The sequence below is a fragment of the Mastomys coucha genome, unplaced genomic scaffold, assembly GCF_008632895.1.
Source record: "Mastomys coucha isolate ucsf_1 unplaced genomic scaffold, UCSF_Mcou_1 pScaffold22, whole genome shotgun sequence".
Classification (NCBI taxonomy): Eukaryota; Metazoa; Chordata; class Mammalia; order Rodentia; family Muridae; genus Mastomys; species Mastomys coucha.
In genome coordinates, this window is record NW_022196905.1 from 264,589,556 (window position 1) to 264,612,798 (window position 23,243).

Genomic DNA, 23,243 nt, shown 5'->3' on the forward strand with positions numbered 1-23,243 from the left:
TTTTAGAGTGAGGTTTACTGTATTTTCAATAGTCTGAGCAGCAAATGGCTCAGCTGTCCAGCCAACAAGACAGAGGAAGACAGGATCTATCTGTGCCCTTAGTATTTGGCTATAGCAGCTTTAATCAGGAGGATTGCCTCGGGGACAAAAGTGGCTAGGATGGGGCTTGGGTGGTACACACACACACACACACACACACACACACACACACACACACACACTTGGCTCAGGCCTGCTGACTGCACTGGGGAAGGGAAGAGGGAGCTAGGCAGCCTCGGGGTGGCCTGACCAGGGTCTGGCGCTACCAAACCTGCACTTTCCGGTTTGGGAAGCCAGGTAGGGGGCGCGGGCAGCCAAGCAGCTCCCGCCAAGTGGGTGAGAGCGCTCCGCCTGACCAACTCCCGCTACCTGAGCCGGCAACCACGTCACCGCCACATCATCTGGCCTCTTGTATTTGCACGGAACCAGGAAAGGGAGCGGCGGCGGGAGGCGCGGAGCGCGGGCGCCGGGAAGATGCTGCAGTCCCTGGCCGGCAGCTCGTGCGTGCGCCTGGTGGAGCGGCACCGCTCGGCCTGGTGCTTCGGCTTCCTGGTGCTGGGCTACCTGCTCTACCTGGTGTTCGGCGCCGTGGTCTTCTCGTCCGTGGAGCTGCCTTACGAGGACCTGCTGCGCCAGGAGCTGCGCAAGCTGAAGCGGCGCTTCCTGGAGGAGCACGAGTGCCTATCGGAGCCGCAGCTGGAGCAGTTCCTGGGCCGCGTGCTGGAGGCCAGCAATTATGGAGTGTCAGTACTCAGCAACGCCTCGGGGAATTGGAACTGGGACTTCACCTCAGCGCTCTTCTTCGCCAGCACGGTGCTCTCCACCACAGGTAGGGCCGTTGCTGCCACCTCACCCCGGAACCCCGGTGTCCCCAGGCCTCCTCTGGGCGCATCCTGCGTTGGTTCTCAGTGGCGGCAGCCAGCGAGGTGACCTCAGAGCAGGATATGGGTATTACAGCTGTTACTCTTTGGGAATGTGGTCTCAAACACTCTGGACCTTGAGGCTGCAAGGGTCTCATTCGCTCCTCCGTACTTGTGAGGACCCTGAGCTGATGGGAGGGTAGATCCCCGCCATTCTGTCCTGGCAACTGAGCAGCAAGGCCAGGGGTTGAGTATCCAGTGCTTAAGGAATGTTCTTGGCCCCATCCCAGAGACCCCAGGCGGAGGAACCTGCAATGACCCTTGGATGGGTCACCTTCATGACTGTGACTCCCTTCCCTTACTGTAGACCTATTATGGCTTCTTTGGCTCTGTTTTGGGGACAGTGGTGACATCACTCTGCTCTCTGCAGGTGACCTCTAAGCAGAAGGGCCTGTAGGGGTTTCCGGGTAGGAAGAAGGGTGGGAGAAGTGAAGGGAGTTTCACTTGGCCTGGGCCCCACATGGTGGGGCTTCCTGAGTCATAGGTTGCTTCAACTTCAGGTGTGTTGAGCCTCTCTTCTACTTTGAGGCTCCACTGTCTGCAAGGAGGCTTAGAAAGCCAGCTGAACATACATGCCCCGGGGGCACACAGTTAGACTAGATGAAGAAAGGCCAGGTTTTGTCAGCGGTGGCTAGCCATGCGTGCTGGCTAGGAAGGGCATAAACGGGTGCGTGGACAGCCAGAGGGACTCTCAGAGGGCCTCAGTACTGTCCCTTCTTCTTATGCATGAGATCCAATCTTTGAAATGGCCCCTTTTGGCAGGCACAAGGTCACGCAGTGCCCAGGGACACTCTGGAATCTGGGCCTTGTGAGTTCTTGCCAGGAACAGTGTGTTATGCCCCCGCCCCACCTTTACAAGTGACTCAACTGCACCTGGCTTACTCCAGCCGTTCCTCTCTGCCTCTCAGGCTGGCCCTTCACAACCTCCTTTGGGCTGTGGCCCGGTAAATTATTTTATTAATTACCCACTAATGAGTAAACACACAATCTCCAGCCAGATCAGGTAAATTTATTGTTTGGAAATCTGGGGTGAGCTCCTGAACTTGTAATAAACCCAGGAAGAGTTCTAGGCTATGTTGTGGTATTTTAAAACTGTGTTAAACGGATGCCCAAACAAGACAAACCTGTTGGCTCACTTTCCAAAGAAAGTCTGCTCCTCCCCTGCTGCCCACAGTCCAGGCTTTATCTCAACATCATTCAGAACAGTCAGGTCTTTTTGGATTCTATTTGTGTCAGAGTGTAAATCCCTCCTCCACCATAGACATGAGTGTTTACATAAAGTTCACAACTGGCTCACAACCTTGGCTGAGCAGTTTGAGAATGAAGACTGCCCTTACCCTACGGGCCTGGGAGACAGGGCAGGGATAAGAAGAGCCAGGAGAAAAAGAATGCATGCTTTTTCTAGGTGGCGTTTGTAGGCAGTGCTGAAGTTCTTGTATAATCATGGTATCCTATGCGTCAAAAGCTAGTTCAGATCCTATTTCTTTGGGGAAATATTTGTGTGTTTGATGTGAGCTCAGCCCCTATAATTAGGAAGCATTACAACTCCTGGAACATTCGGTGCGTGTGTGTATGTGTGTGTGTGTGTGTGTGTGTGTGTGTGTGTGTGTGTGGTGTCGTATTGGTATTCGTATTGCATTGTCGTTCTGAGGAAGAAAGTCTGTACTGTGGTGTTGGAACAAGGGTTCATTTAAGAAAGGAGAGCAAGGGGCACTTAGGGATAAGCCAGACAAAGGAGGAGACTCTCAGTGTATAAAACCAGCTGATTAGTGAGGGGGTATTATGAACAGAGTACTGTGAGTCAAAGTTCCTCCTCTCTCGGTTTTGAGCTGATGCCATCATGGGACGCATTTGATAGCACCTATGGCTTCCAAAATGGTTTTGTGGCAGAGACACAGACAGTGCTGAGACTGAAGCTGGTGGGTTTCACTGCTAAGAAACTGTTTGCTGCAAGCGAAGACCTCAGATGGCCCACAGTCACCCCTCTCCGCAACAGGTACTAGTCACGTGCTTTTAGTCAGTTGACGGTGATTGTCAGCTGCTAGTTCGGCCCTTTCCTGGCTTGTCTGGAACAGTAATGGCAGGTTTCACAAAGATACATTTCTGTTGGTCTTGGCCTTGGGGAAACTGAGGCATGTGGATTGCTGTGTTTTGGGGGCTAGTGCGTATTAGGTAGTAAGACCCCATAAAGACGCCCATGCCGGCTGCCATTGTTGTAGCATAGGCTAACAAGGGCTTTTGTCAGTGTCTGCTGGCTCCCGTTGGTACCAGCTTCCATGGACGGAAGAAAATGGTCAAAATGTCCTCAACCCTTTTAGAAGAGGCCTAAGGATAACAAAATTCCTCACTGGTCTACAGCCCCGCTCTGGATGTGCCTGTTCTCTGAAGCTAAGCAGGACAGAACCTGGTTAGTACTTAGATAGGAGGATCTGTTTTTTATTTTCCTGGGTAGAGAAGACAAGATGGTTGCTTCTCCCCACTGCAAGGTTCTTGGCTGAGACATCAGGCCAGGAGAGGCATCTCCACTTATTTGCTGCTCACAGAAGTAGCACTGCAGCCTGCAGCAATACTTATGAACATTTCTACTTTCCTGTGTATAAAGTGGGCTCTCCTGCCCACTTTCTATGAGGGTCCCTCCCAGGAGGCCTATTCTGGTACAAGAGGGAAGAGAACAGAGCCACAGTCTTCCCACGTCTGCCCTTCCCATGAATATGGAGGAGCATCCCTGAATGTCATCGACCTTGATTCCAGTGAGACTTCAGGACAGCATCTCAAAATCATGTGAGACCTGAGGAAAGGGTGCCCAAGCCAGGCTTTTCTGAGGGAAGGGGGGAAGCAAGGGAAAGAGACCACTGCACCCTGTGCAACTTCTGTACACGGAAATCACATTTGGGTTCTTGGGGAATGAGACAATTATGCTAGTATCATCAGTAGCTGCGCAAAACTTTTAGCCACGTTATTCATTCTTAGCTCCCTCTTTCTCTCCCTCTCTCCCTCCTCTCATTCTTCCTCTCTCCCTCTCCCTCCCTCCTTCCCTCCTTTCCTCCTTCCCTCCCTCCTTCTCTCCCTTCCCTCCCTTTCCTCTCCCTCTCTCTCTCCATTCCCTCTCCCTTCTTCCCTCCCTCCTTCCTTCCCTCCCTCCTCCCCTCCATCCCTTCTTTCCTCCCTCTTTCCCTCCCCCTCTCTCTTTCCTCTTTCCCTCCTCCCCTCTCTCCTTTCCTTCCTCTCTCCTTCCCCTCCTTCCCCACTCCCTCTCTGTTTTGTCATTGAGGTTTTGCTTTATTCACTGCTGGGTCTCAAACTCCAGGCCTCACACTATGCTACTTGTTAGGAAAGCACTAATTAAACCCAAGACCTTTGTTTGCTTTTTTGTTTGTTTGTTTGTTTGTTAGATAGATAGAATCTCACTAGGCTGCCCAGGCTTTTTCTGTAGCCCAGACAGCCATGCTTTGAGCTCTAGATCAACTTGTCTCAACCTCTCGAGTAGCTGGAGTGGAGGTCCTGGATCCCCAGGCCTAGCTGCCATTCATTCTTAGGAGCCATATGAGCTGTGATGGACTATGGCTTTACCATCTCCTGAACTCCTGCGCGCGGGGCCTCAGCATGATAATGGGTGCCCTGTAAATGCACTGTTAGGAGTCAGACAGTGCGTGAGCTGTCTCTACCCTTTCTTTCTTCTCAATGTGTGGGTCACATGACAGAGTCTGTTCTGCCATCTGCAGATAAGTGACTTTTCCTGCTAATTCCGGGAAAACCAGGGTCACACTTATATTTCCTGTCCTAGAGAAGCTGAGGTAGAAGGATTGCTTATAGCCAGCACCTTCTACAGAGTAGAACTCTATCAAACACACACACACACACACACACACACACACATCAAAGAAAACGGTGTCCAAGAAAGAATTGTTTGGGGTGTTTTGACACCAGGCTTTGGGTTAGTCAGGGCAGCAACTACCTGATCACTAGTGAGTGGCTTTAAATATGGGGTGGGAACAGGTAATAATGGGGTGCTACCTGATCCTTTTAAACCTGTGTCATTACCCTCAACCAGTGTTTACGAGATGTCTAGGACAGACAGGGAACATTAGTGGCTGGTGTGCAGCTATGCCCACAGCTTTATGAAGCCCGAAGCATGGTACCCATATTTTCAAAAACTGGGCAGCAAAAGTAAAATATTCTGAGTACAATATAAGTTGGCAACAATCCACTTTCCTGGTGTGTAAGAAGTCTACTGACCCAGCCACACCTATTGTTTCTGTGTGCCTTAGAGCTGCTCTCTGGAACAATTGAAAAGTTGTCATGGAAACCACAGGGCCACACACCCTAAAGCACCTGTTCTCTATGTCTTTACAAAGCAAGTTTCAGACACCTGTTAGGAATATTCTGGAAGGAGCTCTGGGGGCCTCCATGAGTGCCCTTCCCTTTTGCCCTCTTGCCATAAGACAGCTACAGCAGTGTTCCTCACAGTTCCCTGGGGGCTGCTAAGCTGGATGTCACCTCTGAGATATTGATCCTCAGCAAGCCTTCTGGGAAACCGATGGCTATAGGCGGATGTCCCAGATTACTCAGGCAACTCTGTGACACATCCTCATTCTTTCTGAAGGGCAACAAAACCATGCGTCATGTCACGCCATGTCACGCTGGGATTGTTTATCAAAAGCGAGTGCAGAACATTGGGCTGCATGCTGGTCATCCCAGCACTTCAGAAGTGGAGGATTGGGAGCTCAGGGATAGCCTTGGCTATGTGAGATCCTGTCTCAACAAAATCGGACCAAATCAAACAGCAGTAAATATGTATTCTATCTAGAATGAGATCAACCAATAAACAAGAAAGTCTCCATCACCCAGGGTGAATCTGTAACACTGGAGGCAGAGTGGAGGCTCTGGCTTTTCTGAAGAACCATGTTGGTCCTTCTTTCTCTTTTTAGATTTGTCTTAAATTTTGTGTCTGTATATGATTGCGTCTATGATTAATTATGTACACTTGAGTGCAGGTGTTATCAGAGGCCAGAAGAGGGGGTTAGATTCTCTGGAGCAAGACCAGAAGTTATAGGTGATTGTGAGCCCTCTGCTTAACACAGGTGCTGGGAACTGAACTTGGGTCCTCGGGGAGAATGGGACAGGCTCTTAACTCATCTCATCTCATGGAGTCATCTCTCCAGCCCTGGTCTTGGTTTTCATCCACTGAGCTGTGTGGTTTTGTGAACCCATGCAGACTGAAGTGGGAAGGTAAGAATGCAGGCAAACACGGAAGACAGGCAGTGGAAAGACAGACTGACCATGACCTACAATATTAAAGCTCTAAAGATTGCGGGCTGTGGACAGCATCATCTTCTCACAGTACAGAGGCAGGGAGGGGGGGCTGAAACCCGCAGGCTGAATTCTCTGCTTGGCTTATTACAGCCGTGAGTGGCCCAGCTACAACTTGATGAGGAGCTCTTGCTCTCTTAACCTCTGGCGGAAGAAGGTTGTTTCAGGCCTGATGAGTCTTCCACAAGCCCCCATGTTCAAGTCCTAGCCAGAAATCTGGAGCAGGGTCTGGGTTTAGAGATAGGACTGGAAAGATCAGTAAATTGAAAATGAGGACCCAGCCCGGAAACCAACCACCTGCCAGCCAGGGAAGCCCGAGAAGAAACTCACTTGCCAACACCTTGATGTTGGACTTTCTGCCTTTAGGTCTGGGATTCCGGAAGTAGAAAGTCAATTTCCGTTTTAGAGCACCAGTCTGTGGCCTTGTGCAGTAACAGCCCCAGCAAAGAAGCAGGGCTTCTTTTGTCTGGTTTGTGTTTGTTTGTTTGTTTGTTTGTTTTTGTTGTTGTTTTTTGTTTTTGCTTTTTGTCCTTTAGCTAGAGTGTATCAGGGAAGGTTAGATATAGGGGCAGAAGAAACAAAAGTTTCCAAGCAGTGGGCCTCACACCTGTAATCCTGACACTATGGAAGAGAAACAAAGTGTCTTAGTCAGGGTTTCTATCCCTGCACAAACATCATGACCAAGAAGCAAATTGGGAAGGAAAGGGTTTATTCAGTTTACACTTCCATGTTGCTGTTCATCACCAAAGGAAGTCAGGACTGGAACTCAAGCAGGTCAGGAAGCAGGAGCTGATGCAGAGGCCATGGAGAGATGTTATTTACTGGCTTGCTTGCCCTGTCTTGCTCAGCTTGCTTTCTTATAAAACCCAGGACTGCCAGCCCAGGGATGGCACCACCCACAATGGGCCCTTTCACCCTTGATCACTAATTGAGAAAATACCTTACACCTGGATCTCATGGAGGTATTTCCTCAAAGGAAACTCCTTTCTCTGTGATAACTGCAACTTGGGTCAAGTTGACACACAAAACCAGCAAGTACACAAAGCAAAGAAAAAAAAATTTCTAAGTCTTTGCTCTTGTAAGCCTTATGCATGGTACTCAAACAGGACATTACTCCTGCAGAGCCAAATATAGATACAGATGCCCTTGAGCCAAAAAACACACTTCAGCATGCTCCTGCTTAAGAACACTGTGTAACTTAACAGGGTTGTGTGTGGTGGTGGTGGGGGGAGTTCATGCTGTGCCATCATAAGGACCTGAATTCAACCCCCTAGCACTCGGATCAAAAGCCCACACAGTCCACTCCAGCTCTTCAGGAGGCAGAGGCAGGGGGATCTCTGGTACTTGCTTGTTTGTCAGTCCAGCCTGGTGAAGTAAGAGATCCTGTCTCTGGAGGGTCAGGTGGAGACAGATAAAGAGGACAGCTGACATTGTCCTCTGGCTTCTGTGTCCACAAGGCACGCACTTGCACATAGATATGCACACAAATATGTACATGTATGCACACACACACACTATGATAAATTCTATGAGAGCTTCTAGCCAGTACTGGTCAAGGAGAGAGAACAAAGACTTAGGCTTAAATGTATAAACCCATCCCATCTGCTCTACATCTTTAGTCTCTCAGTATCTCAAAGGATTCTTTTACCCTTCAGCCCCAAACTTGCTGTGTCTGTACCTATTTATAGAACTTGGAATGTACTGCTAGAACCAAGTGGCCATGAATTTCAGGCAACTCCATCTTTGCTTTTAATAGCAGAACTTCCAGTCTTGTTAGGAATAGGATCTTCCCTGGTGTCATTAGCCCAGGGAGAGCAGTGGGGCCCTCAGAACACTGCGGAAGGGAGAGTATCTACAACATTGACTGGTGTTGGGGGAGGGTCTGTGATCTACAGGACGCAGTTGATGTTATCTAGACCAAAGCAGGTAGAGTTACCCTCAGTCAGTTCTTTTGACCCATTCCAAAAAAATAAAAAAGTATTTCCAAGGGTGCCTCCCAGCACAAAGCTGGCTTCAGGGACAGAACCACTGTTGACACTCAATGCTCTTTTGGTGTGGTTAGAGTGGTGATCTCAATTTTACTTTCAAGTGGTATCCACAAATGGCAACTGCATTGGTGGCTTTTCCCATCACTGTAACGGACTCTCTGACAGAGGTAACTTAAGGAAAGAAGGGTTGATTTTAACTCAGTGTTTGAGGGCATGGTTGTCAGGGAAGGTCTGATGGCAGGAAGTGAGGCAGCTGGTCACACAATGACAACTCGGAGAGAGATGGATGCTGGTGTTGAGCTTTTTCACTGTATACACTTCAGGACCCCAGTTCATGGGATGGTGCAGCCTACATTTAGGGTGGATTATTTTAAACCTCAGTTAGCCGATCTCTGTCACAGGCATGCGCAGAGGTTCATCTTCTAGGGCATTTTAGATCCTGCCAAACTGATATTCAAGGTCAATCATCACAACAGTTTCCGTCAGACCCTTGCAATATGAGTAGGGTCACCCAGACCCTTGCAGTGTGGAATAGGGTCATTTATGACCTTGCAGTGTGGAGTAGGGTCACCCAGACCCCTGCAGCACAGAGTAGGGTCCACCCTATCTATGCCCAGGTGGTGAAGCACACAGTGTTTGAGCATTCTGCTCTCCTGAACTTCTCTGCCCTGGACCCAGCTAGGCTATGACCTTCCCTGTTCATTTTAGGGAGACTGTGTCCTTGCAGTTGGTGGCCACTTTGTCAGTGGCCTGCTGCTGGGATGTGACACTAGCCAGAGGTCTATAAAAAGGTCAGGGTTGGGGAATTGGGCTGGCAAGCTTGTCTGCTCTTTTCTAATTCTACTGTGTTTACACACTTTAATTTGCAAAATTGACTATGGCTACATTGACCAGGTCAGCAGGTTCCTGCTGGACATTGGCCATGTTTTGCAGTTTGCATCTGCTGGATCTCAGATAGTTTGTTATTCCTAGTTACCTGTTGGGCTGGAAATTAGAAGCCTGCCCCCAGAAGGCCACTTCATGGTTAATAGAGTCAGTTCCACATCTGGAGTCACCTAGGAGACAAGATTCCTATTTGTGACTCAGTTTCCCAATCTGTAGAGGCATGGCCCCAAGGATAATATAAGTAAAGCGCTCAGAACCACACGTGGCCTATGGCGCTTAATGAACAGCAGCTAGAGTCGTTATCATTAATTTGAAGGCTCATGACAGTTGTTCACCAGAACATGTGGTCTTGTTATTAACTTGTGGCGTGCCTCTGATGGGGACCGTCTGTGATATCTTTGGCATTGCCTGTAAAGGGATTTCTATATTGGATTAATTAATGTGGGTGACACCCCATTGGGGCTGGGACCCTAGACTGAATAAAAGATAGAAAGTGAGCTGAATACCAGCCTCTATCTCTCTGCCCCCTGATGATGGATGCCCTGTGACCAGCTGCCTCATGCTCCAACTGCCAGGCCCTCCCACTAGGACAGACAGTTCTCTCACACTGAGCCCAGATAGACTATGTCTTGGATGACTTTTGTCTGTCACAGCAACAAGGACAGTGACCCATACAGTTGGTCAGTTCAGTGGAGAGCAAGACAAACAAAGTCACAGTCAGTCTCTCAGACGTTCTCTGAATGTGGCTCAGTTGGTAGAGTGCTTGCCTAGTTTGCACAGTCCTTGGTTCACCCCTCAGCCCCACATAAACCTAGTGTGCTGGCATGCGCCTATAATTCCAGCACTCAGGAGGCAGGGACAAGAGGGCTTTTCTGAGTCTGAGGTCAGTCTAGGCTACCTAATAAGGCAGTGTATCAGGAAAAATATGTGGGGTTGTTCTGTGGCGACAAGCTTGGGGGTCCCAGTTGTGATGTGCCTTCTGTATCCATGCATTCACAGGCTCTACAGTTTCTTCCTGTTCTCTTGAAGTCTGTTGAAGTTTCTTCTGGCTCTGGCTAGGTTTGTAGTAAAGGCTGAAAGAGGTCATAGGGGAGATAGAAGAAATGTCCACCTCCCCAGAAGACTCTGCCCAAGAGTTTCTGAACATGGCACATAGGTCTCGGGTTCTCTTAGAAGTGACGTTAGCTGAAGTTTTGTCCTTCCAGCCTTACCCTGCTTCTCGCCCTTTCTCCCAGCTGTTTAGCTCTCCACCTGCAATGGGTGGCACAGCTAAAGAGCTATTTTAGCCAGAGCTGAGTGAGGCTCCAGGAACAGGAGGCGGGCATGGTGGGACCATCCTTGCTTGCTGTGGGGTAGGAAGCCCTGACAGATTTTGAGGGAACAGGTGACATGTTCCAGAAGGTTTTTACTAGCATGTCTAAAAGGGTGTGTGTGGGGGGCATGGGGGAACACTGACTGAGATAGGGCCCCTCTCTACTGACAATATATGGCCAAGAAAGAGCAGGCTTAGCATGTGAGGGCTGGCATCCAACCATAGCATTGAACTTGGGGGTCCTTGTAGGGTGGGTTACATCAGGTACAGGGGGTACAGTAAAGGTCAAGCTTGGAAATGTGGAAGGCTGTGCCTGCCATGGTCCCCAGTTCCCTAATGGGGCAGAATGCTTTTGAGAGATGGACTTGACTTTCACCTTGAGGGGAATAGACAAGAAGAGGAGAGAGGGATTTTAGACAGAGGGTATGGCTCTCTGGGGTAAGTTGCAGCCATGCTGGACAGCCTCTTAATGGTTTTAAATCTTTCAACCTCCATGCTAATGAAGAGTACCTAGTGTTTGCTTCTGTTTCTAATTTAAGAGTGTATAAAGCTACTCGAGAGGTTGAAAAACATAGAGCTTTGTATTTTATAGATCCCACAGAGGATACTGAATATTTGATAGCTCATATAAAATGCATGTCATAAAATGTCACATATACGCAGCTGACAGAATGCTAGCAAGCAAATACATCCAGCACAGTTTTTAGTGGATAATGTGAAGGACACCATAGGGCTGACCTAGGCAGCTTGCTTTTAGGAACCAAATAATGCAAATGTGAAGTTTTTTGTTTGTTTGTTTGTTTTTCAAGAAGGCTGAGCATTTTAGAAGGTACCGTTTGGACAGGAAAACATCACCAAATTTTAGAAAAACACCTAGTGTGTGTGTGTGTGTGTGTGTGTGTGTGTGACAGAGAGAGGGAGAAAGGCAGAAAGAGAGAGACAGAGACAGACAGACACACACACACACACACATACAGAGAGAGACAGAGACAGACAGACAGACAGAGAGAGAGAGAGAGAGAGAGAGAGAGAGAGAGAGAGAGAGAGAGAGAGAGAGAGAGAGAGAGAGAGAGAGAGAGAGAGAGAGAGAGAGAGAGAGAGAGAGAGAGAGAATATATCACTATGTAGCCCTGGCTGGTGCAGAACTCAGAATGTAGACCAGGTTGGCCTTGAGCTCACAGAGATCCACCCTAAGAGCTACATAGTGAGGCTCTCCTGGAGAATTTCCAACCTAATGATAAATGGCAGCTTCAACCACACAGCTGTGGCTTTGAGGGCCACTCTTCAGACTCTACTCAGTTCCAGTTCCTATAAAACCTCTCCCCATATTGGGCAGGCAGTATATAATCCTAGAGTATACAGTCCAGGCCCTTAATTATGCTAGGCAAGCCTCTGGCCATTAAGCTACATGCTACCTTGATTTGGCTGCGTTTCTAATGTGGCACATTAGAAAATTCTGCTGTATAAATGGACATTAATTAGTAGCAGAGAAAATTAGAGGATTCACACAAATTATTCCTAAACTTTTGGAAATTAAAAAAAAAAGATTTAATTGTGATTATCTGTGAGTGCCTGTGGACTCTGTTCTCTCCCTTCTGTCTGTCTGTCTCATTTAGATGTCTCTGCTCACTTTCTCTCCCCTTTACCTCCTCTCTTTTGTTTTCCTCCCTTTTTCTCCTTTTTCCTCTCCCCACTCCCTCTCCCCTTCTCTGTCTCTGTTTCTCTGTCTCTCAGTTTTTCTGTCTCTGCCTCTCCCTCTGTTTCTTTCTCTTCCCTTTCTACCCTCCCTTCCTTCCCCTCTTCTCTTCTCCTCTTGTAGTATTGGGGCCTGAACCCAGGACCTCACTTCACACATTCTAGCCAAGCAAACACTCTACCACTGAGCCACATCCTGCCCCCCTGGAGGCCTTTGCATGGGCCACTTCACAGTTTGAAGGGATCTTTTCTCCTCAACCAAGCCTTCCATCCCTTAGGGCATGCTTTCTCTTTCTGGGTGCAGCCTTGGTTTGGAATAGGAATTGAAATGTCTGAAACCAAAATTAAAAGGTTCCAGCATTCCTGTAACCAAGATTCTTCAAGTGCTTGAGTACCGGTTACCAAGGTACTCAATTATTTAAAGAACATGGTTAGGTGGATTAAGTTAATTAAAGACACAGGAGAAGCTGTTCCCAAGCTGCCCGCCTATGTGTCACTGCCGAGTGGTTTCCGGAGGCTCTGAGCTGAGAGAAGAGCCCCTTCATCCTCCACCCTCCACCCAGGCCCTGGCAAGTACCACACAGAGGCAGCCTGCAGACTGCACAGCTCCAGATGGGCCTCCTAGTGGGCATGGGATGGCAGGGTCCCCTGCAGAAGGGAAGGGCATGCTGTGTGGATGAGCCATCTGTCACCTACACCGTTCTAGTTCATCTCCTGTCATGCCAAAGCAGTTGAAGCGTAACAGTCCAAACCATGAAGACAAAGAGAGACTGAAAACAAAAAATCAGAAAGCGCTGTCCAGAGTGGAAGATGATGAGAGTCCATCTTCTTTCTTCTGGCAGTAGAGGGAGCTGAGGGAGGACAGCCTGAGGATGCCACCTCTTGTCCACTGTTTCCTGGGTTTGTCTCCTGCTGCACACAGGCTGTCAGCTGATCTCAGTGATGCTGGGGTCTGTTCGAAGTCCCTTCTGAATGTCACTGGCAAAGACCATGGGAAGAACATAGTGAAGTTACATCATCAAGAGTCAGTCTCATCCATAAAGGTCCAGCATGATTTCACAAAGAGTGAGACTAATTTTAGTTAGCCAAAACTAACTGCTAATTTTAGTTTATTATTGTTACTTATTTAGTTTAGTGTAACTATTTGAGACATGGTTTCAAGTGTCAGAGGCTGGCCTTGATCTTACAGCCAAGAATGATCTTGAACTCCCAATCCTTCCTCGTCTGTCTCTTGAGTGTGGGGATCACAGTTCTGGGAATGGAACCTAGGGATTCCTGCACACCAGGCAAGCACTCTGCCGACTGAGCTACATCCCTAGCCCTTCATGCCTCATTTTAAGGCAATGCTATGTTCAGATGTGATGAAGAAGTCCAGAAAGATCAAGTGCAGGGATATCAGGGATGAAGGCATCCAGCTGGGGTAAGGGTAAGGGCGGGGCTCTCTTCAGGATCATCTTCAATCCGTGTATTCTCCGGGGATCACTGTTCCACTTGGGCCACAGGGGTCTATTTTCTGAGTTGGGTATTTCCTATTGCGTTCACAGTTCAGAGACAATCAAGTACGCTCATAGAGCCCCGACAGCCCTCTCTGTAGAGGGGAAGATATGCAGAGGCAGGGTGAATGAGGCCCCTGGCAACATGTGTGGGTCTCTGCAGGACTTGATGTGGGTGGCAGTGACCTGAGCAGCTGTCTTGGGGAGGGAACGGTATTTGACTCGCTGACGCGGGTGAGCTCAGGCTGGCAATGCAGAAGGAAGGCTGTTGTGGGCGGACATCTGCGCAGTGCGCATGTCCAGAGGCAGGCATGAGGTTGTCCATAGAGAGTGAAAGTGCAGCCTTCAGGAGTCCAGAGTCCAGAATCACCCGCACCAACGGCAACAGCAGCCAGCCGCCGAGGGTGCAGGTAAGTAAAGAAGGGCTGGGCCTTGACTCATGGGCAGGGAGTCATTGTTGTTATCTGATGCATGGCCTGGCCTACCCGCTATCAAGGACAGGGAAAGCTAAATCGGGCAAAGCTGGCTTCTGCCACATTAAACTAAAGGCCTGGCTCTGAGGAGACTGAAGAGACGTAAGAGACACTGCTCACAGGCTTTGCATGTGAGGGGTGGGATGGAAGAGCCGAACCGTGCGTAGAGCTTCCCTAAGAAAGTCCTGGCAACATCACACTGTCTGTAGATTTTTTAGGGTCACAGTCTTGACCCTAGCAGCTCCCCAATGAGCCAGGCTTGGCCACCTGACCTCAGCTAGCCGATTAAAAAGGCCAGGAGTAGTGAAAGCACACAAGAAGGGACATTTAGGGCCAGTGACCTCCAAGTCCCTCTTCTGAGTCCCGACAGGAGGTTTAGACTTAAATAGAGGACAGGATGATTTAGTGAAGTAGATCTGGTCAAGGTATTGTCTCACCCATCACTGACCATTGTTATCCTGCTCCAGTCTGTTCTTCTAGATGTCTGACTTGTGGTCAGGACTGTGAGATATCCCTTCTTGGAAGATAGGCTCTCCATCGAGCTGGCCCCCTGCTGCAGCCTTTTCCTCTGGAGATTCCTGGGGAACCTTGAGTTTCTTCGAGTCCATTGTTTCAATAGTCTGATAGGCAAAGAGAGGGCACATTGTCTGTTTAGAGCATCTTCATTCCTGCCAGGATGGCTACAAAGTTGTTCTCTGTCCCTGTGAGCTCAAGGCCAGCCTGGTTTCTATAGTGAAGTCCAGGACAGCCACGGCTATGGAGAGAGACTGTGTCCCACACTATGCCCCACAAAAGTTGTTGTCTGACCTCCACATATAGCATGCAATACAACACACACACACACACACACACACACACAGACACACACAGACATACACAGACATACAGACACACACAGACACACAGACACACACACACACACACACATAGACACACACACAGACATACACAGACACACACGCAGACACACACACAGACACACACACACATAGACACACACAGACACACACAGACATACACAGACATACACACAGACACACAGACACACGCACACACACACACACTCACACAGACACACGCACAAACACACACACACACACACACACACACACACACACACACACACACACACACACACACACACACACGCTGGCCCCAGGAAACCACAGGTATAGATAGGGCTTGCTCCTGGGGCCACCCCTCTGATAGAACAAAGGACTGAATGCAGCCTCCCTGTTTGCTGATGACAGGTGTACACCTCCTTTGGGACTGTGCACTATTCAGGGTTATAGAATCAAGGAGCACCTTGCTCTGAGTGTTCTCACCTCCACCCCCAAGGCTAGTCAAGACTCATAGTTAGGGTGTTCTGTGCAGGTCTTGGTGTAAAGTTGGACTCACTATCCTAGATTCTCATGGATCTAGCTCTGGGGTGACAGGTAAGCTCTCAAGGGTGTAGACTAGTATATGCTCTAGGATGAGTCACAAATGCTATGTCCATATGGCTGGTGTGGGTCCAAGTGTCTGACACGTGGTCAGAACTGTGACATATCCTTTCTTGGGAGATAAGCTCTCCATCTAGCTGGATCCATGCTTTTATATCTGTTATTGCTATGCTCCTAATTGTCCCAGTAAAACTGTGACAGCGCAGTGAGACCACAACAAAAAAGAGTGACAATTCAGCTCTTAGGTGAGCCCTGATGTTCCTGCCCCCTAAAGACATGGCACTCTGTGTGTGTCTGAACTTCCTGTGCACATATTCTTGCTGGGTGGGGAGTTATATCACCAGGACACCTGGTGTGTGTGTGTGTGTGCATGCACATGTATTTACACCTGCTAGTGGAGGCCAGAGGTCGATGTTGGCTGTCTTCCTCAATCACTCCACTCCATGTTTTTGAGACAGGATCTCTCACTGACCTGGAGCTCAACATTGTATCTAGGCAAGCTTCAGGGGTCCTACGGTTTCTACCTCCCCTGTGCTGGGAGTAAGACCTCTGTACTACTCCTGTTTGTTACTGTAGCTTTTTGTGGGTGCTGGGGATTGAACTCAGGTTCTCATGCTTAGGTGACAGGCACTTTACCGACTGAACCACCCTGAAACTGTATTCTAAATACAGTTCTCTGTATTGTGTAGCTGTTCAAGGTAATTTCCTAGGGTTCTAGACTCAGAGAGAGGGTGACGAGCTTTTCTCTAATGTCTGGTTAGTCTCACTGTTTCCCGGGACACAGTGATATCATAGGTTCACGTCCCAGTTCCACAGAAGTGGTGTGGAATCCATGCAGACCTTGTGCCAAGTCCCCATCAGTCACCTTCACATTAATGATCTGCCAGCATCTTCAAAAGATGTGGGTTTTTTTTTAAATACCACACACAGGATCACACCTCTGAAGTCTCCTTTTCCTTCTTGTTAGATTCTTTGCAAGGTGTGAACTCAAGAACACACATGTACAACAGGCACATACTTCCATAGTTCATGGCTAAGCAGGTCCACAAAAGTGTTAGAATTGCAAAGTGAAATCCATCAGACTTCTTTGGGTTTTGGGGGTTGGGAGTGCCCAACTTTTTGAGACAAGGTTTGGCCATGTATCCCGAGCTGACCTTGAAGGGGTAAGAATTCTCCTGCCTCAGTTTCCTGAGTGCTAATATCAGAAATGTGAGCTGCCACCTGGCTAACACTCTTGACTCTCTAGAGACCTGCCGTGTAATCTTAAAATATCCCTCTGTTAAAGTCAAGGTCAGACATTCTTCCATTCTGAGCTATAGGCAGACTGGAGACCAAGGAAGACAGATATCAAAGCCCTTTTAAGGATGGAGACAGGAAACTGTCTATAGTTCTCTGTCTCCGTTGCTCCTTGGCCTTTGCAGAGGCTCAGCTTACCTTTGTAGTTCTGTGTGTTGTTGGCTTTGTGTAGGACAGTAGCACTGGGTCCTGAAAACGGTAGGTTTGGGGAAGGTGGCATTCAGACAATAGCAGTTCCCTCTGTAAACCTTAGAAACCTAGTCCTGGGCCAGCAAGATGGCTCAGCAGGGGGAAAAGGCACTGGTCCTCTAAGCCTGACACCTGAGCTTTCTTCCTAGAACTCACATCAAGGTAGAAGAAGACAACTGACTATACAGGGTTATTTTCTAGCCTCTCCATATGCACCTCGACATACATGCTCACTCACATGCATCATGGGGGTGTACACACACACACACACACACACACACACACACACAGAGAGAGAGAGAGTTAGATAATTTCTAGAGAAGAGAGTGGGGGTTCAAGGGAGAGGGTGTGTGGCCACATGCAAATATTCATACATATGGAGTACATATAGGTGCTGGAGCCACTGTCTCAGTAGTTAAGACTGCTAGTCCTGAAATCATGAGGTGATTGGGTTTGCTGGCCTTTGATCTAGTACAGATTGGAGCTCCAGGTTCAGAAAGAGGCCCTGCTTCAGAGGTCTATATGGAAAGTGGTGGAAGCGGAAGCTGATGTCCCCCCTGGTCTCTGCACTCAAGTTCAGACATGTGCATCTGTACACCAAGGAGTACATGTATACCACATGTGCATAAATAAATATAAAGTACATATTATATACATGTCATATACACATATATATCATATACATACATATACACATACACATATACAAATACAACCTTGTTTCATTCCTGTCTGAAGAGGCACCTATTAAATCCATTTAATACAGGTGTAGGCTTTTTTTTTTAATCTCTCTCTCTCTCTCTCTCTCTCTCTCTCTCTCTCTCTCTCTCTCTCTCTGTGTGTGTGTGTGTGTGTGTGTGTGTGTGTGTGTGTATGTGTGTTTAGAAGAACATTCTGTCAGAGTTATGTGTCATGGAGCTTGTCCTCTGGGTATCTCCATGTAGGCCAGCACAAACTAACATTCTGTGTTTGAGAAGTGTGGGCACCTCATATAAATGTCTGAGGGGTTCAAGAAATCTCAATGAATCTAGGAATATTGGCCATCTTTCTTAAGTGGCCAGTTTCCTAAGATGTGGTTTGTAGTCTTGGTGTCAAGGGGAATGTTCTCTGCTTAAAAAAAAAAATAAAATCATGGTTCTATTTTCTCTAAAATCCCTACTAATCGCCTGTAAAAGGTCACATTAATTCAGAGTTTAGAGATAGCCTGAGGAGGAGCCATTTTTAGTCATTTCTAACGTGGAATGTTCTGTTTGTAAGCAGGTGATTTTCTTGTTGGGGTGGAGCCTATCTTTAAAAAGGGGATAGAAAAATCTGAGGGCTCAGGAAGGGATCTCTGTTCTATGTCAGAGGAGAGTGTCCCTGCAGTGCAAGGGGAAGGGACAGCAGGTCACTGTTGTCCCTGCCGCTTTGGGCCTATACACTATGCAGCATCTCTGGACAGAGCAGGCTGCTCACCCCATGGAATGGAAGAAAGGGGGCTTGCCCTGTCTTCCTGCTCCCCTCCCATCCGAGTTTGCATCTCGAATGTTCCTGCAGATCCTTACGTTGAAGACTTATTCATGTCTGTGTGCTCAGGAAACAGCGGCCAACTTGTTCATTTATTATTAGCTGGGGGTGAGAAGTTATAAATATAGATGATTGGCAGAGGGGCCAAGATAAGAAGGGGACAGGAAGCAGAGGGCAATATCTACCTTCCCAGGGCCATGCAGTGACAGGTGGCTCTTGCTGCAGGACTTCCGTGTTCCTTGGCATCTGTGTGGACAGACAGATGGCCAGCCCTTGGTGACTTCAATCTGTGATGGGAAAGCTGAAGCCATGCCACACAAATGTCTCCTGTGAGATGTTAGAGGGTCACAGGGACTCAAATGCACCTGCCCCATGGGCTGCGGGCTCTGAATCATCAAGGCCCGAGGGGAGCTGTGCTTTGAGTCACAGACAAGCCTTGGTAGCAGTCAGGGTTCAAATGCATCTGTTGAGTTTTGGTAATAATTATTTTATTTGACAATTGTTCTTTCTTTAAAATTGCATGTATTTATTTGTTTGCTTGTTTGTTTATGGGGTGCCACATGCCATAGCATACATGTGGAGATCAAAAGACAACTTTCACGGGTTGGTTCTCTCCTTCCACAGTATGGGCCCTGGGAATTGAACAGTTGAAAACCCAACCAGTGACCCAGTGACCCAGTGACCCACTATCCTCTTTTAAGGGCACCTTTCCCCATGACCTGGAAATGGCTTCCTAGGCTCCACCTCGTCAGCACCCCACCACCTCCCCAAAGTGCCACTCTCGGGAAAGAAACTTTTAACATAAGGATCTGCAAGAACATTTTAATTACAAACTCTGAGCTGGAAGGGGAGCAGGCTGATAGGGCAAACCCCCTTACTTCCTGAGTGTGGTGGGATAAGCAGCCTTCTCTGCCCAGGGATGTTGCTCTGATGCACAGGCCCAAAGCAGCAGGAACAACTGGCCATTGGATCATGCCTTCCCAAACGGTGAGGCACAGGAACCTTTCCACCTTCTAAGTCGCTTCTGTCACTGTTTGCCACAGTGACCGACCAATGATCACCAGAATGATAGTATGAAGTAGAACCCAGGCTACTGCAGTCGCTGCACCCAGGAGGTGTGGCACAGCCAAGCCTCTGGCCTCAGAGGTGCCCTCCAGGGAGTCATCTGCCAAGGGCCATGTTCTATGCGTCCTCTGAACTACATCATGAAAATCTGGGTCAACCCAAATGGATGCCTAGTTGAGTTCGCCAGTTTGCCAGTTTGCCAATGTCTCCCACTGTGCAGGGTAGTTTTTGTCAACTTGACACAAGCTAGAGTTATCCAGGAAGAGGAAATGGACAATAACTGAAGATTTGCCTCCATAGGATCGGCCTGACAGAAAGTCTGTAGGGTCTGATTAATGATTGGTCTGAGAGGGCCCAGCCCACTGTGGGTGATGCGACCTCCATTCTTTGGGGAGGTGAACCCAGGCACTATAAGAAAACAGGCTGAGCGAGCCCTGGAGAGAGGCAATAAGCCTTTTCCTCCATGGCTTACTTCGAATGAGTTCCTGCTTCAGGTTCCTGCCTTGGTTCCCATAGATAATGGACCCATAAGCCGAAGCAACCCACACCCCCCAAGTACAGAGTGTACAGTTTGTCCAGAAGGAACAATTGTCAAAGGGCCAGTGAGATGGCTCAGCAGGTAAAGGCGCTTGCTGCCAAGTCTGGTGACCTGAACTTATCCTCAAGGCCCCTATGATGGATAAAGCAAACTGGCACCTGAAAGTCGTCCTCTGACCTACACATGCATGCATGCATGGGCACCTGAGCACACACGCACTCACTCACACACATACATACACACATGCAAACACAAACACGCATACATATGGTCACAAATACACACACCCACATACACATGCTCATACACACACACACACTCGCACACCATACACACACACCATTCACACACTCACACACACATATATACACATAAAAACATACACATGCTTACGTACACACTCAGACACACATATTCACATACACACATACACATTCACACACATATGCACATTCACACATTCACACACACATATAGACATACATACACACTCACACACCATACACACTCAAACACACACACACACACACACACACACAGAGCAACACAACAAAGAAACAAATTAATAAATATGACCTTTAAAAGAACAGCTATCAAAGAAATGGTTTTATTCTAATACTCAGTGGATGCAGTCAGACCTTGGTTGGTACACAAGGCTTGATTATGCCCTTGCGCTCAACTCAGAAAGAACAAAGAGTGTTCGGATACCTGCAGTTCTCTGATGCCGTTGGTCATTTGACCCTGCCTTAAATGTGAGATTCTCGTGGTAGCTAAGGTCGGTGAGATTCTACACCATGCTTCCTTTCCAGGAGCTGCTTCAGTATCTGCTTGGCAGATCCTAGATCCTGCCAAGTTGGCAATATGAAGCACCCCATAAATGAAACACAGTTTGGTTCATACTAGCATAAAGTACTGATTGGTACCATGAGGGCTTCTGTGTATTGAGAGGTACTCTAAAACAAGCAGGCAGACATCCTGGCCAGGGAACATGTATTTTAAAAGACAAGAATAATGCCGATCAGCATAAGCTAGTGATTTTTTTTTTCACATAAAATAAGCACTTGAAGGAAGGAGGAATAAGGCAGTGGAGGTGATTCAAGGATCATACCGAGGGTGGCAGGGGGATTTTACATAAGGTTCTCCATAGAATAGGGATTTTACATAAGGTGCTCCATGGAATAGAGATTTCATGTAAGGCGCTTGGTTGCATAGGGACTTTATGTAAGGCTCTCCGTGGCATAGGAATTTTACGTAAGGTTCTCCATGGCATAGCAACTTTACGTAAGACTCTCTGTGGCATAGGGATTTTACATAAGGTTCTCCATGGCATAGCGACTTTACGTAAGGCTCTCCATGGCATAGGGATTTAATGTAAGGTGCTCCGTGGCATGGGGATTTTACATAAGATTCTCCACATTCATTTTGTCCAAGCCTCAAAGTTGGTGAACAAGCCAGCCATATGTACCACGAAGCAAGGTCTACTCCAGATAGTGATGATGTCATATACAAAGGTCCTACATCAAAATGTCTGGCATGGGGTCCTCTTCTTCTGGTTCCTGTGGGGCAAATGAGATATCTTGGAAATCCCACCTGAGTCACCAAAACGAGAGACAAAAAACAAACAAACAAACAAATAAACAACCCCCCAAACCCAAAAAAACAAAAACAAACCCCATACTTTCCCTCAATTGCCCTGAGTTTGTGGCTGAGACACAGCCCCATAGCGATAAGTGGATGAAGGGGAAACGTCATCAATTTACTAAGCACATGTGTATCGCCTGAGGGAAAAGTATTTCCACAAAGAACAACACATTTTAGGGAGGTGATGGGACATGGGTGACATTGCCCCAGGCATCCAAGGTGAGAAACACTTCATGTGAAGAACTGTAGGTCCCATTGCTCCTGAGTCTCTGAGTCAATAAAGAAGCCTTGAAATTTACTCCCAGCCTTTAGGAAGAAAGGCAGGAGGAAGTCAAAAAGACATTTGTTTTTGTGAACTTCTATTTTGCTTGTAGGCAAATGGAAGGCATAAAGCATTTGCATTTGATCACCTTCAGCTACAGAGTCCTTTGTAGTTTGGAGGGGAAATATAACTTAGGGTTTTCCTGCTGTGAACAGACACCATGACCGAGGCAACTCTTATAAGGAACACATTTAATGGGGGCTGGTTTATAGGTTCAGAGGTTCAGTCCATTATCATCAAGGTGGGAATATGGCAGAGTCCAGGCAGGCATGGTGCAGGAGGAGCTGAGAGTTCTACATCTTCATCTGAAGGCTGCTAGCAGAATACTGACTTCCAGGCAGCTAGGATGAGGATCTTAAAGCCCATGCCCACAGTGACATACCTACTCCAACAGGGTCACACCTAGTAGTACCACTCTCTCTGAGCCGAGCATATACAAACCATCACTAAGTATATGTGTATATACATATATGTTGCCTCTTATCTCCCATTACTGTAACAAAATACTTAAGACTTAAGACCATCAACTTATAAGGAGGAAAGGTCTATTTTGGCTTGTTAATCCACTGTCCTTGTTTTAGGCCTCTGATGAGGCAGAGAACATAGTGGTAAGGAGCCAGTGGAGGGCAAAACTGATCAGCGGCACTGAATGGCCAGCAAGCCCCAGGATCCACCTGTCACTCTCCAGGCATTACAATGCTGGGCACTGTGCCCATGTTTTTCATGGGTGCCAGGGATGGAATTTGGGTCCCAATGTTTCCATGGCCAACACCTCAGTGGCTGAGAATTCTCCCCAGCCCTAGAGCACATTGATACCTTTGGAATGGAAGGGATGACAAGCTAAGTTTGCCCTAATTGAGAAGGATGGTATATAACCCATGGAGATGTCAGAGGGAACAGTACAGCCGTTGATAGAGGAGAGTCATCAGCTGTTAATTTAGGGCAACCCTCCTGAAAACAGAGTGCGGGTCCCTCGAGCTCATGTGCAATGGAATTAAGCCAGAGTTTCCACACAGTCCTTTCTGTTGACTTCACCTGTAGCTGATTAAATATTTGTTTTGCTCTTCTTCTTCTTCTTCTCCTTCTTCTTCTTCTTCTTCTTCTTCTTCTTCTTCTTCTTCTTCTTCTT

General features: G+C 47.9%; 1 protein-coding gene across 1 annotated transcript in view; it reads left to right on the top strand.

The window, feature by feature from the left end:
• The first annotated feature begins 224 nt into the window (after window positions 1–224).
• Kcnk1 (potassium two pore domain channel subfamily K member 1) overlaps window positions 225–23,243 on the top strand; it is a 36,627-nt gene continuing 13,608 nt past the window's right edge. Inside the window, exon 1 of the mRNA XM_031341837.1 lies at window positions 225–868. Within this exon, the coding sequence (XP_031197697.1) occupies window positions 514–868 (355 nt within the window). The 5' untranslated portion in view covers window positions 225–513. The remainder of the gene's footprint in view (window positions 869–23,243) is intronic.